This window comes from Lepisosteus platostomus, chromosome 23 (assembly GCF_059453375.1).
Source record: "Lepisosteus platostomus isolate fLepPlt1 chromosome 23, fLepPlt1.hap1, whole genome shotgun sequence".
In the NCBI taxonomy this organism is placed as follows: domain Eukaryota; kingdom Metazoa; phylum Chordata; class Actinopteri; order Semionotiformes; family Lepisosteidae; genus Lepisosteus; species Lepisosteus platostomus.
The window spans coordinates 9,368,959-9,385,682 of NC_142633.1; the positions used below are offsets into that span (position 1 = coordinate 9,368,959).

The 16,724-nt window shown below is 42.2% G+C and overlaps 1 protein-coding gene across 8 annotated transcripts in view; it reads left to right on the plus strand.

Moving 5' to 3' along the window:
• The window catches only part of LOC148642010 (rho guanine nucleotide exchange factor 10-like protein), a 140,922-nt gene that overhangs the window by 44,203 nt on the left and 79,995 nt on the right, over positions 1–16,724 (plus strand). For 2 of the 8 annotated variants that reach the window (XM_088617399.1, XM_088617401.1), the window contains 9 exons: positions 298–425; positions 4,082–4,198; positions 6,362–6,470; positions 7,216–7,319; positions 8,206–8,283; positions 11,598–11,777; positions 13,438–13,554; positions 13,852–13,944; positions 14,746–14,916. In XM_088617399.1, coding sequence (XP_088473525.1) covers positions 298–425; positions 4,082–4,198; positions 6,362–6,470; positions 7,216–7,319; positions 8,206–8,283; positions 11,598–11,777; positions 13,438–13,554; positions 13,852–13,944; positions 14,746–14,916 — 1,097 coding nt within the window. The other 6 variants (XM_088617400.1, XM_088617403.1, XM_088617404.1 and 3 more) reach the window with 6 other exon arrangements.

The following is a 16,724-nucleotide window of genomic DNA, read 5'->3' on the forward strand; positions in this document are numbered from 1 at the left end:
GCAACCCCACCCACCCCATGAATTGAACCCAGGGCACCTGCACTGCGGGGCAGAATTCTGACCACTGTGTCACCGTGTCCCCTGATAGATTTTAGTTCTTCCAAAGACAATTGAGCACAGGCTGCAGACTACTGTAGGTTTAAGTACCATTTAGGACAACAGCTGCCTCAACACCATCTGTTTTATGGCGGTTTTCTGTTGCAGGAAGGTGCTGTAGTCCTGGGATGGTCAGGTTGTGGCCCCGGGCTGCCTCCTGGTGCTGACGTGTTTTTTTTTTTTCTGGGTTATGTCCGGCAGATGACCTGATTTACGAGGATGTGAACAGGGAGGAAGACCTGGCGGATCACGAAGGGTGGAGCTCCAGTGAGTTCGAGAGCTACGACGAGCAGTCCGACAGCGAGAGCAAACTGCCCGCCCGCAGCAAGGTAACCAGGACAGCTGCGCTGTGCCAAGCCTGGACTCAACGAGTATTACTTTGGTCTACATTTTTAACCAGACATTCTTAAACGAGTGGACTACAACTCCTCAAAGTCTCACTTACTGTACCCCTTTTTTGATCATATTGGTGGCAAATCCATTTTTAACCTAGGCGATTGAGTCCGTAATCATACAGTGGCTGACTAAAAGAAGAGGGGGCTGAGCGTGGGGCTTGACTGAAATGCTTGTCTGGGGCGAGGGGCTTGCTGTGAGCTGTGCTGTGCCAAGATGAAGCTGCAACATGGGTGGGAGAGAGGAAGAAGAAGGGGGAGTGGGCTCACTGCATGGTTCGGGCATGAGGATGCCTGAGTGTGAAGAAGGAGCTAAAATGCCCAACATGGTGTACATCAGGGCTTTTGTGTGGAGAACAATACCTGCTAATTGGTCATGGATATAAAAGTGGTCACAGAAAAATAGAAATGCAGTAGTGTGCGTGCATGCATGTAATCTGTGATATTAAAATAGATGGTACACACAAGTTGTGAGCAGTACTGCAACATTAAGAGGCAGTTTCATGGGCTCTGATTAGGAATAGTCCCAAAGTAGTTTTCCCAAATTAACCAAAATGTACCTATAGTTACCTAGATGTACCTCCATTAGTGATAGTCAGGGTCTGTAAAAGCGGCTGGATTGTGCTTTGGAATCTACACCATGAGACAGGCACAGAGGCAGCTGGGTGAGCTGAGGTGGGTGAGTCTCTTAGGGTGTGGAGCTGGAACTGCAGGGGTCTGGGTGTTGGCACAAGAGGTGTGTTAATAGTGTGGGCTGTGTCGGTTTGTAGCACTGAACTGGAGCGCTTGGCTTGTTCATTTCTCTCTCACGGTCCTGTAGAAAAGAACAAACGCTCAACCTCGAAAGTAGCTGAGAGCCAGCTTGAGCTGTGTTGAGGCTCGAGGGCGCACGTTCCCAGAACGAATTCCCCCAATGCTGGGAATGCTGGGATATAGCATGACTGAATAGAAAATATTCAAAAGAATGATGGAGATCTATCTCTGCTCCATTGGACCTCCTTCATTCTTTTGAAGGTTTTTCCCATGACTGAATGGAAATGACCTCCTTCATTCCTTCATTTCTCCTTCAGCAGAGATGATGTGGACTGTGGAGAGACATTCCACTTGTGGTTTCTGGTATAGTATATGTTATAAATCCAGACATTTGCTGTGTAAAATTTAATGGTCGGTTAACCAAAACTAAAATGCCTAAAATAAGTTACTTTGACTATTTGAAAAACATTGAAGTGTAACTCGTCTTTTTGAACCGAACATCAGAGTTGTTTGCATATATTCCACAAGGTGGCGATGTCTCCTCATATTCCAGGGCTGTGACGGGTTGCTTGATAATAGAATGATCATCAACACACTGTACCTCATACCAGCATGCATTTTTAACCGCTACTCCCTAAAAGCTGTAGAACTGCTTTAAAAAGGAAGATTTTTGTGTTGCTTTGCACTAATTCGCCTAATTTGTAGTTTCATAGTTTACATACATGCTACTTCATTTTGGGTGGAGAAAGTGAACAGCAGGAAATCGCAGAGAAGGCTTTCTCACAGTTACCCTTTTTAAAGTTGAGTTGTGTGACTCAGCTCTTCAAAGATCAGCAAATGCTTTTAAAACAAAAATGTCATAGCACTCAAAAATATTCTCAAGCCTAATATAGCGATTTTCTTTTTTTCTCTCGAGAATGTGGTAATATTTAAAACGCTTTCAGTTGAACCCAAACAGCAAGAGATGAGTCAGCAGCTCAGCAAGATTAAGTGTGACAAAACTAAGACTGTTTTTGTATTTGTGGCTCATAACTTGAGATTTAATAATGTCTCAGTTGCAGTGTCGTAATCCTTCCTTTTTTACTTTTAAAAATATGCCCCGAAACAGATCTTTATCTTCAGCATGACAGCTGACACAGGCTACTGCAAACCCTTGGCTCAAGCAAGTTTGTTCTTTACTGCTGACGATTTTGCAGCGATGTGACTCTCTGGGGGTTTTCTTTCCTTACAGGTGTGGGTAAGTACAGGACAGGGGGTGGCAACAGGATTGTGGGGCTTGGGGCTGAGATGCAGTCAGGCAGGGAAAGGGTGTCTTGGAGCTAGTGTAGCTCCTCTCAGTTCCTCTTGCTTCAAAGAGTTTCCCTTCTTCATGTCCTTGTCCAAGCGTGGGCTTGTCTGTGTGTCTGTGACCCTTCCTCCTGGAAACCTGAACTTCCTGTGAGCCGGCACTCAGTCCACCAAGGTATTCCTCTTATTCAACAGCACCTGCACTCAGTCTGAGCCAGGTACAGGGCTATCTGTTGGCTTTGAACTGCAGTGGGATTTCAAAAACGCGATAGAGATTTCTTTCTGAAGAACAGGGGTGTAACTTTCTTCCATTCTGTGAGTGAGGCAGCTGGGGTCGTAGTACCCAAGCAGACAGATACGAGGAACGCAAAGCACTGTAGTGATGCTGATCAGACTGCTTGAGTCAAATTCTGTAGGAATTTAAAGGTAAAGCTGGGGGTTCTTGTTTGGGTGCCAGGATAGTTTTAGTATTCTATTTAGTGAGATTTGGTTTCCTTGACTGCATATTAGAACTTCTCTTTTTTTTTTCTTCTACTTCTGGGATTTTGCTTTTGCTTTTGCTCGTTCAGAAGAAGTGTTTTACTGCTGCCTCGCTTCCGTCGATTCTTTGAAGCTTGTGTTGGTTGTTAAAAAAAGGAAACTAAAAAATGATCAGATCAATTCTTTATTAAAAATAAGAGGAAAAGAAGGAAAAACACTGTGGTTTAAAGGTGAAGCCATTTTCAGGTGTGTCAAACATACTGTACCTGAAGACACATACACTTCTTAAGAAATTCCAAAGCTGAAACGTTGCTTTTCAGTGCAGAATTTACCTCTGCTTCACCAGTACAACCAAAAGTTCTGTTAGAACAGTGTAAAGACAGGAGCGTATATTTTAAAATAAGAATTTTGAAATATTGGGTTAAAGCTGTGTCCTTTTCCATGTTCACAAAGTGCTATAACAAGGACAGTGTAAGAGGCAGGGTGCAACTCCAGTTTTAAGGTGGGTACAGATCCAAAATGGATGGAAATTCAGACTGCAATGAGAGTTTGCAGTCTGGATTAGAGCACTTAATCAAGTTAAGGGCTGCAGAACACGGCGTTCCCTTAAAACAGGTTTAAAGGTATCCTGTAAAACGGGTTTTTGAAATCAGTTTGTAGGATGTGTGAAAACACATTGTGTATTCCTAGCAGCACAGGCATAACTTGAATTAAACTGCCCTTTAAATAAGAGAATGTTTTCCCGGCGTACAGACAGCCCCCTTACGAGGACATCAGTCCCATCAAGCTGCTTCAAAGACGCTGAAGTTCAGGCGCTCTCCTCGGTGTTCGCTGTTTCATTTTCCCTGCATGCACCACGTGAGCTCTCTCTCTCTCTCTCTCTCTCTCTCTCTCTCTCTCTCTCTCTGGGTCGCCCGTGAATCCTGCGGCTTTGCTTGCCCCGCCTTGATTCTTTCCTCTTTCTCTCCATCTCCCTCCCTCCCTCTCTCTCTCTCTCTTTGATCTCCCCCTCTTCCACCTCCCTGCCCCCCCCCACCTCACCCGCCTGTGGGGTGCCATGGCGATGCCCATAGCTCTCCCCGGATGTGCGTCGCCTGAAGGAGCGTTGCGCTCGGACCAAGCGGGAGCTGCTGGCCGTGAGGCTGGGGGGCCGCGATGTCACCCAGATCAAACAGAGCTATGACACGAAGGTACCTCACGGGGGCTGGGGGTCTAGACCAGTCTCTCCCATCTCCACACCCAGCGGATCTAATCAGCTCCGTCAAACGCGTTATCAGGCTCTTACTGTGAAATCTCAAGCTTGTGCTTCTTTTAGATGAAATTCAAAGCCGTGTGGCTTTTAAATCAACGATTAGAGGCTGGCGGACCCGGAATCCAGGAGTTTTTGCTCCTGAGGGTATGGAGCTGGGAGAAAGATACGCAGATGGAGCCACACAAAGAGATTTTTGGCTGCGTATGAATACTCTCTTTGAGGATATTGCAGCACATTGTCACGTTAGGTGATGCGTACTGAGTCACGTGGAAGTTTCTAAAGACAGGCTCTGATTTTTTCTGAATGAAGGAGATAATATCAACCAGCATGGGGATGATCAGGAAAATCCTCTTCTCCCTGTGTTCAAATTTATTTTATCTTCTAATGCAGACATCAGATTGAAAGGAGAAATATGGCATTTTTTTCTGAAAACTAATCCTGAGAATTTATTTTTTGGTTTAATAATCTACAGCAAAGATAGTCCGGATTAAATTTCAAACTATGACTCTTCATTACTTCAGTGAACGAGTTATTTGATGAAGAAGTCAAATTACTTGCTTTAATAGGTCTTAATTGGTTCATAATTGATAAAAAACATTTTTGCTTACTTCTTCCTCAGTTTTTCCTTAGTGTCTGTAAAACAACAGTGCCCATTTTAATCCGGGAGAGCCCAGTTCCTTCATGTTTAATTCTTGATCTCAGCCTTTGGTTTTAGATCAGGTTGGCAGGATGACATTATATCAAGAATTGTTTCAATATAGAGATAGAAACCAGAAGGTACAGTAGCTCTCCAGGACCATGGTACGAGTCTCTAGTTTAGTGGTTCCCAGTCCTGGCCCTGGTGACCCACTCACCTGTTGGTGTTTGTTCCAGCTGAACCCTCAGTGACAAGTTAAACCCTTCATTGACGTAACAACCACGAGATTAGTTTGAACTGTTTGTTCTCAGCTCTTAAACATGTTGGTGCTTTAACCGTTTTATTTTGTAAGTAAAATAAAATCCCGAACATGTGCCTAGAAAACAAAAATAAATATTCCAGTGATGCAGGTTCGTAGATGAAGTAAGGCTTCAGTTATCTAATGAAATTGGGGGGAATGAAGCCCATCAGGTGTGTGGGTTACCAAGACCAGGACTGGAGGTCACTGCTCTAGCTAAATGTTGTACTGCGTAAAATGTCGGGACAGTGAGGGCAAAATGTTACTTAACTCAAAATACTTCATTTATCCCCAAGGGGGCAATTTGAGAGTAGCAGTGTAACATACTGTAGCACTGTGGAACTGACTCAGCTCATGAACAAGCAGGTTACCATGCAGTCGAAATGCCCTAATAATGCATGGAAATGTGGATGCTCGGTGACTTTTAGTTCTGATACTCTGGTCTCTTCAGAGAAACAAGATTACAAACTTGCAGTCAAAGCTGCTAAAGAAGGCTGTGTGAGTGAGTGCGAGCAGCACACATAGGGGAATGTTTAAAACATGGGATGTAAAATGCCCTGTGGGTTCTTGTACGCACGTGTTTCTTCTGTCAGTCACTTAAAAAACCACTGTTGCTGGTTCCAAAACCTTCACCCTCAATATGTGAGATGGACACACTGTGGTACAGTGTGTGAAAGGTGACTCCTTTTAGGGTGTCGCTTGCTGTTTATCAGGAAAAAAAACAGCGACACGGAAAAAAATACACAAGATGGCCAAAGGGCTCGGATTAAAGTGCCGTATTCTTGAAGAGGCAGATTTTAAAGTTAATTTCTTTTTCTATTTTTTTTTTTACTGCTGGCTGAAGAAGGTGCTCCATACAGGGCTATTGGAACACCTAGCAGAGATCGATCAGACGCAGCGTAAAGGCCACATGCTATTGTGCACAGACCTGTGCTGTGCGGATATGGACTCTGCTTTGCTCAAAACGTGATTATTTTCTAATCTTAGCACATTGATTTTTGCCAAAAAAACCCTTCTGGAAAGGCTGTTGTGCCTTTTGTTTTTCTATTGGATTCCTGGCTGTGATGAGAACACAGTTGAAGACCACAGCTGATTTCTGTTACTGATAATGGAGGAGAAACATACGCTCTCCCTTCCTTCTCTCCCTCCTCTCCTTTCTGAAACAGGTGCAGCAGTTCATGAAAGCGGCCAAAAATGGGACAAAAGATGGACTGGAAAAGACCAAAATAGCTGTCATGCGCAAGGTGTCCTTTCTTCACAGGAAGGATTGTCCAGGTATGGAAGCAAATTTGGACTGTAGGAGTCTTGGGGCTTTTCTTTTGCTTAACGTATGTTTTGTGTTAGGGGAATTTCAGAATGTGTGATGTTGCTGTTCACAGTTATTTATTACACCGCATGTACTTTTTCGCCATTCTGTGGTCATCTGCGTGGATGGTATTTGACATTAGTTGGAGTTCTAATATAACAACTGTGATGGATCTGTGAGGTTAGACATAGGGAGAAACCTGAACAAGATACTGTAGTTTTGATGCCATAAAACTTTCATATTTCATGCTTATTTCCCTGAAACTATAACCATCACGTACACGAAAGACACAGACTAATTACAGTAGAGGAAGCCAGTCTAATTTGTCTGGGGATAGATGGGTGTCTGATTATAACATTTTGATGGGAAACCCTTGCCAAAAGATTAGTGTTTAACATGCATGTGGAAAGTCTTTCAAATACGGGTGACCATTAATCAGTTCTGAATACATTTCCATTTATATGAATGGTTAATATCGAAGACAGAATGTTATATTTTCATATTTTAACATAAAAGCTCCAAATACTAGAGTATAATTACTTAATTACTCAGTAGTCCACCAAACTCCTTTCCAGTGTATGCATCATCACCTTATGTGTCCTTATAACATAACTGTAGTATTGTTGTGAATTATGAACTGTACTGTTTTAATGAGCAAGCCATACTGCAGCTGTTGTCGTTGGCTACCACTTTATGCCTCTGCTTTTCCTTTAGATGACTTGGAAGATGAAGTGGGATACCTTGATGTCATATTCTCAGAGAGCAAACACCCTCCCCCCGAGCTGGCCCCCATGCCAGAGGGCCTGAGTAACCAGCAGGTCTGTTTCTCAACTGCCCTCCCTGCTCCCCTTGAGTACTGAGTGTCATTCTAATGTACCCACACTTATTCAGTAGCACACTGTACATATTTCCTAGAGTATATTAGTCTTCTAATTGCTGTGTGTCTGCTGTTTTTTTCCCCAGCTGGTCCATTAATTGCCAGTGCTAATTGGTGCCCATAATTGATCTGCTTGCTGGTTTTGACTTATTTCAGCCCTTACTCCTCGGTTTCAAAAATATCCTACTTAAAGTACATTATTTCCACCTTAGTGCGCAGAATGTCATGCTTAGTTTGGTAATTAAGAGTTTACTCCCTTAGTTCTGACTAAATAGCTTCTATTTGGTGAACGGTTGATGGTCTCGGGCAACATGGGTGGGAGTGACACTGTACAACATAACTTCCAAAGTGAGTCAGTGTTTTTACTGTTGGTTATATTTTAGCCAGCACATTGGAATAGGATAGTACACGAAGCAGCACAAGGTTCATACCAATTACTGATGTCATTCAGCTTTTAGGAGCTGAAAGTCAATCCTAAAAAGGCCTCAAATATTCTATTAAGAACTCTTGTGGAGCAAAAACCGGTAGTCCAGCTTACCCAGGACTAAGACTGGAAACCATTAGCATCGACCATAACACTATATCTGGTTTTGGGTGTTTAACGTAAAATAAATACATTCTCGAGTTCAATATTTATATATATGGTACAATATTTGAAGAAAAACACAGCAGAAGGAAAAATTGTCTGAACAAAATATTAGGAAAAGAACACTTTCTGTATATTTAGGAAAACAAATCTCACAATTTACCAGTAGCAAATACAGAATAAAACAGATCTTACCTGTGCTTGCGAGAATCTACCAGCTCATTTTCTTGTTCTTCCACAGATTGTTCGACGTCACATCCTGGGATCCATTGTCCAGAGTGAATGTAGCTACCTCGAGTCCCTGAAGAGAATCCTCCAGGTTAGACACTAAAAAGAGACCACTGGTCACAGCCTTTGCTGACAAAACTTAAAACTTCTGTCTTAAATTATCTTTCGATCAGCATGCATGAAAATATTCAGATTCCCTAATCTTGGGTTCGTATAAAATTGGGTGCTTATAAAGGGGGCTTATAACATTTGTTGGCCTATTTCATAAGTTGTATTTTGAAAACTGTGGATGTTTGCAACAGTGGTGCTCATCTGAATGGGATCATGACTACCTCATTTCCATGGAAGAGAGTACATGCCAGAATGCATAATTTCTAGTTGATGAAATCTAGTCGGCACTGGTAATTTTAATGGAGTCTGCTCACTCAGTTCTGAACGCTGTACACGCTCCCATGTATGTATTTGCACCTCATTTGTTTTTCTCCAGAGAGTGCACATATCACAATACAGTACATGTGCTGTTCTGAGTGATGTGGTCAATGTAGAAAAGCACCTAATCAATGCTGAGAGTAGTAATTGCCTTCGTCAAATCACTGAGTGAAGCCCAGCTGTCCCCTGTGTTCTCCGGTGTGTTTTCCTGCTGTCATCTCTTGCGTTTGCACGGCTATGGCCGTATATTGCCTTGTCCCACTTTAGAAAGTGAATGTCAGTCTGTGGGTCTGTGGTCAATCTGGATCCCACCCATTCACAGCTGGCCTCATAAGCAAGCGCAAGGAATCAATTGCACTGTGGAATGATCATATATTCAGGCATCTGATGTGAAATATGACAAAAGGACCACAAGGCTAAACAGACCAATTAGTGCATTGTTTTGTAACCAAACTGCAAGATGATGTACTATATGTAGTACTGTACCTTACCTGTTGACTTATTTTATCTTCTTAGTTATATTTGCTTTGCTTTATAAAGTGCAGGTGCAGGGCAGATGCACAATCTTTCTGCAGGATGTCATTATGGTAAAAAATGACTTTAGCAACATAAAAATAGTAGCAACTGAAATGTATAGGACGTCTGTTATATTGGTATCTTCTGCTAGGGCTAATCTAAGGGCCTTTAATGTGCTAATTTTAACAGCCAATGCTTTGTTCTAACCAAAACAGGCATGAAATTGCTGGGCAACCGCAAAATCTGATAAACATTGAAAGCATAATGTGCACCAACAAGCCTTTGAGCATTGTGAGGGCAGTGTGTGCATTGCAAATTGGAGAATCTGGAGAAAACCAACCCCTTTTTGTCTTATGGAAAGTGATCCTTAGGTGGCTTTTGATCTTCTGCTAGGTGTAGTGTTTTGTTCAGAATGAAAAGAGTTCAGTTGTTTTACTGAAGGGGGAGAAATTGTTTCCGTGTTAATGGCTGCAGAAGATATTAAAGGAGCATGTAATGTGCTGTGAAATATTCATTTCCCAGTTCTGCTTCTTGAACACAGTACACAGTGAAGGTTGATGGTGTGACAACCAGTGCTGCTAAAGCAGTTTATTTTTAGAATATGCGCTCTTGTCAGATGTAGATTAAATTTCTTTCTATAACTTACTCCTGCTGGAATTCTGCTGGCTGTCTTCACTCCAGCTGCAAATGGAAACTGCCCCTAAATCAGGACTAATAATAGATGATTGTCGTCAATCCTTTCACTTCTTAATTGGCACAGCTTACGACTAAACGGCAGCAAAAGTTCATTTAAGAAAATTTCCTTTTTGTTAAAAACACGCACCGTCGGTATTCATTGCTGATGGTGTACTCTTATCGCTATCCAACTAATTCTGTGTGTGCAAAAATTATTGCTTCTTATTTCTGCCTTTTGCTTTGATGAATCATTGCTGTCTGGGCTTTAAAAATACACAGAATTCCCCTTGTGAGCCAATTGAATGTAGCCAGAGCTACGCAGTCTTCAGAGGTTTCCAATCAAAGAATACTTCCAGTAAAGAAAGGCACACTAGACTTACTTCCTCTGTTGACTGTTCACACATCTAGTTTTAAACATTCAAGAAAAAAGAAATAGTCCCAATGGTGGAGGTCTGTGGCTGTGATACTGGTTTTGATGTTTATTTTACATACAGTAGTTGTGTTCTTCCGCTATACTCTTCGTCTCAAAAAAGTTATACCCCCAGGTGTTAGGGCTTCTGAGTGGCTCAAGCAGTAAAACGTCTGGCACCAAGCACAGGCTGAGTTCTATGATACTGCCTTTGACTGTGCTTCCCAAAGTGGTGGTGCACATTTTTCTAGGTAATTCAGTGTATTGGGCAGGTGGCTGGTGAGAGCTCTCTGACTTCTCAGGAGCTACAGCTGCCTGCAGGCTTACAGTGATGTCAGTGAGGGACTCACCACTCCTCCAGTTGGCACTGACCCTCCTGATGGCTGCCTGCAGCATGTCAAATGCTCCTGTAAGTGGCCTGGTAGGTGGTCCCTTTTCTCCCTGTGCAGGACATCAGTTGCAGCTGTGAGCCGAAATGTGAACAATTTTGCGATTCCAGATTGGGTTGGAATAAGAAGATCCATTAAGAGTTTGGTAAAATAAAAATCAAGTAACACCATTCTACCATAATTTGCATTTCAAATTGATTTGAAACAACCAGTACTTAATTTGTGTCAGGCAATGCAGGGTCTCAGCCCCAGTGCCTTTAGATTTTTAATGGGCTCAAGACAAACCATGCTATAGCTGCACATGCATACCAGAGTCTTTGAAGTGCGATACCATTGGTCATTTTCTTTTGGGTTACAAACTGATTGGGTGTTGACAGGGCTTCATTTGCATTCCATAACAGAGGTTACTAAAATGGAGTAGGGATATATTCAGGCCTGTTTCTCTTCTTCAGTAGCTTTTAATTTATTTGGCTGCAGAAGCTTTTGGCATAGAGACACAGGGGTTATATTGTAAATGTAAAACATTCTAATGAGTTTAAGAAACACATAAATAGGGAGAAGTGTGTTTTATAGGCTAAAATCTTAAACATCAAGACTGCAGTGATGCAGGGGAGGGACAAAGTGAATCTAATTCTTCATGAAAATTGAATTGCTTTTAGAGAAAGGACACAGTTTCACGTAACAGCAGTTATCAGAAGTGAAAATAAAAATCGTCCGCATTAGCGTAAAACATCAGGTGATCAAAAGGAGCATCTAAGTAAGAATGTCCATATAGATGCATTTGTCCCACATGGAAGCCATGAAGGATACAGGAGGATACAGTATGTACTGAGAGCATCTTGTTTGTTGCAAAATGCCATTCCACCTTGATCACTTCCTTATTGCTGTTCCCCTTCCTTTGCCAAAATTCGTAATTAAAATCTCTCACTCTTGTTGAAAGACAGCATGGAATACTCCTTCGGTTTCTTCAAACTCTCGTCCACTCAGGAGTACCAGAAACCCTTGCTGGAGGCTGAGCCACGCCTTCTGAGCCCCAGGAAGATCCACCTCATTTTCTACCGCCTGCGGGAGATCCTGCAGTGCCACTCCATGTTCCAGATCGCGCTGGCTTCGCGGGTGGCCGAGTGGGACTCCTCGGAGAAGATCGGGGATCTCTTTGTGGCTTCGGTGAGCTCGGGCGCAGGGCCCTCTCTGGAAGGCTGCTTCCTTCGGACACTGTGGTAGCTCTTTCTGCCGGGGTTGAAAACAGGGGGAAAAAGAGACCCTTATGCCGATTCCATAAGAAAATTCCCCTTTGCCTTGATGTTTGCTAAAATGAATCCAATGTACTGTACAGTATGTTCTGGCTTACACTAATTTACAGTATAACCATCCACCCCATTCTAACAAACTATAAACAGGTTAGTATATTCAGTATGTATGGCAATGCTTTCAGAGTAACAGGAGCTGTGTCGAAGGAAACTGTCCCCAACGTCCTGTGCATACATTGAAAGCACCACTAGTAGTTCAGAAGGGCTAGCATTTCCAGTGTTTTAAAAATGAATTTAGAGCACTTGGTGCTCAGTGGGGAGTGTAGACTGAGACTGAGAACCGCTATTTAGGTAGGGTGGGCAGGTGTGGTTGTAAGGTTGACAATGATTCCCTGTGATTTTAAGAAATAGCTGGTTGAGGGTCTTCAGACCAATAAAAAAATAAGCAGCCAAATGAGTAAGATGGGCTGAAAGTCCTCGTCCCGGTCCTCCAGGAAAGTTACACTTTTTCTAGTGCAGACATTCCTAGTTACCCATGACCCTTAGTCGCTATCATTTCAGTTTGTTTAGGGAATGACAGTGGCACCACTCCAGTCACCTCCCATGCACTCTGGAAAAGGAATGCTCGAATGTAATTTATGTACGGTGTTCGCAAGTACAGCAGCACACTTCAATTGTGCATTCAATTATGAGGATAATAAATCCTACCTCGGTGCCACATTAATGAGGCATCTGTATGAATTATGTTCTCACAGTCAATTACAGAACTAATGAATTGATTTGCTGTTTTAACCCAGTTATTTTGTGTACGCATTGTTTAGCCTTTAAAAGGGCATCGTATGCTGCTTGACCTTATATATTGTGTAATTACATTGATCTCCTTTTGATTCCCTCCGGCAATATGAAGATGTCTGAGTGTTAATACGACCGGCTGTGGCTGATATGCTCGGCACCCGTTACAAAGCTCCATCGGAAAGGCAGAACATCTCGTGATTGATTTTATAACGGGTGTATTAATCACCAAAAGCCTAAATGCCATACTGGCTCGTAATCGAATACTACTTCTCTGCATTTTGGCTTCTAGCCATTTGCGAGGGGATGGGGAAATAGTGAAACTTCCTCATTTCCAGTTCTCAAGTCTGGAAATGTGATTTACTGATTCACTTCCGCCTTCGCACCCAAATTGCCATGATCAGCATCATCTTGAAAGCTGTGTTTCATTCAAGTGAAATAAATAGATATTCTTAAATGAGTATTTTCTCTGCTAAATATTGGAATGCACAGGTCGGCGAACTCCTTTGTGTTTTTGAGGTTATCTGCTTCCAATTGCATGACATGGAGTACTGATCACTTTGAATGGAGTAGAAGATGCATTCATATACTTTGGACCTCTCTATCCCCAGACCCGGAAAGTATTGTAATGTACCTCAAAGTATCAATACAGCAGAACCCGGGATGACCATTGAAGTCAAAGTTAAAAGCAAATCTGCATGGAACACAACTAATAAAAACTGTACATGCATACAGTAGGCACTTTTTAAAAAAATAAAATGATTTTCTCCTGTTGCTTTTTTCAGTTTTCCAAGTCAATGGTGCTGGATGTCTACAGCGATTATGTCAATAACTTCACCAACGCTATGGCTCTCATTAAAAAGGCTTGCATTTCCAAACCTGCATTCCTGGATTTTCTTAAGGTGAGGCAGCTCAGCTGGCAGACGGTCCATCCTCTCTCATCCAGAAATACATGATAAAGGTGACAGGAGACAAGTGCCAGTGACGAGCGTTGGTCTTGTATGCTCCTCGGCAGAGGTGATTTCAGAGCCTTGTGTTTTGAATGATTTCGAGAAATATATAACCTTCTAGAGCTTTTTATTTTTCTCTAGTTGGACACGTGACGTTTTTTTTTCTGAGGTTGCCTGTTTGCGCAGTTGTGCTCTGCTGAGCTGTGCTGTGTGTGCTGTTGTTCTTGCCTCACCTGCCCTGTCCCTCAGAAGAAGCAGGCCTCCAGTGCTGACCGGATCACGCTGTATGGCCTGATGGTGAAGCCCATCCAGAGATTCCCCCAATTCATCCTTCTGCTGCAGGTCCGTCCAGCGGCGCACGGACATTAACAGCACAGATATACAGTACATGGAGCTATCAGTTACTCACACACCAGCAGACTGGGCATCACCAGGCTCCAGTCAAATATTTCAGCTGTCTGAGCCAGATTGTTCTTATAGATAAACACTTTATTAAGTCAAATATTAAGCTACATAAAATGACACGATCTTTTACTTCACATTTTCTGTAGGTTTAGTTGTCATTCCAGAGGGTATTTACAAATTAGCCACCACTCTTCTATTAATTAGACTTAAAAGTGCTTCTTTTCATACATAATCTGGTGAGTGATGCTTAAAAACTTACTTATTCACTCAAAAAACAGCATAGTGGGAAAGATTGAATGAGTCTCCCTAACTGAAGGGTCTCAGAAGAACATGAACTAAACACACAGTTTTAGACGAACAAACATGTCACTGTTCAATAACTTTGTGACGATATTATTATTATTGCTGTTTTAAGAAATAGTAGTCATTAAACAAAACAAAATAATGAATAATATTATTTCAAGTAAAGGGTGCCTAAATTGTGCCCGAGACTCTCTGAATAATGTAGAGCAACAGGTTGATGTAAAACAAAAATGTCTTTAAAATGAACAGTGCTTTATACAAATTGAATTTTAACAGCCTAATTAAATAAAAAAAGACGAACTGCCATAAAACAGTTGATCATACAAATAATACCACAGATTTCAATGGTGGAGTCCCCCTATCTGCCTGGTGTACGGGAGGGGGGCTAGTTGGGGGCAGTTTCTCACGGACTCCATGCGCTCTGTGTCTCTGAAGGACATGCTGAAGAACACGTCCAAGGGGCACCCAGACCGCTTACATCTGCAGCTGGCCCTCACTGAACTGGAGACACTGGCGGAGAAGCTCAACGAGCAGAAACGCGTGGCAGACCAGATCACCGAGATCCAGCAGCTGGCCAAGAGTATCAGTGACCGCACCCTCAACAAGGTAGCAGCTTGGACCTGGCTGGCAGCTGTCGTTCTGTCGTTCTGTCTGATCACCAGTGCAGCTTTTGTGCCTGATCAGCTAGAAATTGTTGGTTTGTTGGTGGATCAGAGCACCTGTCTTGTCCTTTCGTTGGCCTCTGTTAGCCTGTTAGCCTCTCTTCCTGCCCTCTCCTTCACCTGCTCAGGTGTGTCTGTCTGAAACAGTGTAACCCTGCAGCACATCAACCACACATGTTCATCCATAATGAAGAATAAAATCACAAAATCATGGTTATAAGCCCAGAATGTGTTGGTTTAAATAAGAAGGAAAGGGCTGTAGTCAAAGCCATTTAATCCAGCAGTTCTTTAATCGCTTTAAGACAACACAACACAGACTCATTTGCGGCAACAAGGAGAGAAAATAATTTTGAAAAATCACTGGCTTAAATGGTGCTATAATGATGCTCTTGCTCTTTCTGTAGTCCTCATTTTAGGAAAGATTTCACCTGTTGGAATGAATAAAAATGCTCTTGTCTCTAACCTGTATCGATCCGGACGATTTAGAATTGTGCTTGCCCTCTTATGCTGAGTTTTTGTTCAATAAAATCCAACTTACCGTATGTGCCTATGTACAAACAGATTTTATAGACTGTACATCAGCTATATGCATTGTTCTGTAACTAAGCTGCATCTGGGGATAATGTTGTTTACTAGTCTCATTCAATACTGCTGATCACTGCCTGACTGAACAGTGCAGTAGAGCTTGCTTTTGAACATTATTTTTCCATTAATATAATGGTGCTCTAGGAAATCCTAATATATTTTTAAATAAGATAATCAGGAGATAAATGAAACATTTTATTGTAAACGTGAATGTTTTGGAAGGCCTTTATGATGAGGTGATTAAGACTATTGCTGATATCTAGAACTAGGATTTTGTTTAGTGTCTGTTTTAATTGCAGCTGTTTGATCAAATGTCTTTAGCTCACTGGTGCTTTGTGGGACAATTCTAATGTAGAATATCCACATCACAATGATCCAGGTTCAAAGTCTGTTCTCCACATGAATCACACACTGCTAGGCAGTCAGGAAGACAGGTTTCAAATGTCCATTCAAAGACTTCTGGCTGCTGGACATCTGACATTGCATTTGTGTCTGCATGCAAAATGAAGATAAAAGAACACACATCCAGAAATCTGGGAGGTGTTGTTCAGAAAAGAAAACTATAATTCCTGGGAATCTGCTCAATACTAATTTCAATTGTTATATATAATCCATTTTGGAGTATAGAGTTGGTATCTACCACTGACTGTGGTTTGATGGCTAAAGAAAAGACTGCCTTTGAGTTGTAGAGGGCAAATTTGTTGCTTTACACAGCTAGCTTTGGTCAAGATTAAAGGCATGATTTCATTTAATTGGTCAACCCTACTTCATTGACATTTCCCCTCGCAGGGAGAAGATAATCATTTGGCAGTGATTAAAACATGGTTGCAGGATTAAGTGCTCAGTAAAGAACATGCAATACAGCACCGTGACATCAGCTGTTTTTTAGTTAAAACAGCAGTAGTACATTGTTATTTTTCAAAACAAAACGTTTGTGGTAGTCTTGAAATGGTTTTGACAGGGCTTTCAGTGGGGATTCCTAGGCTCGTTTCTTTTGGCTTGTCTTTCACATTTTTGGAGAAGCAGCTGTCCCATTCCTTGTTGGGTCCTTCAGCAGTATGACTTAGTGTGTCACCGTGCATACTCACTGTGATATCCTGGCGGGAGCGAAAACTGATTGGCTTAAGCTCAAAATGGACATGTTGTAGAGTCTGTCCTAACCAATTC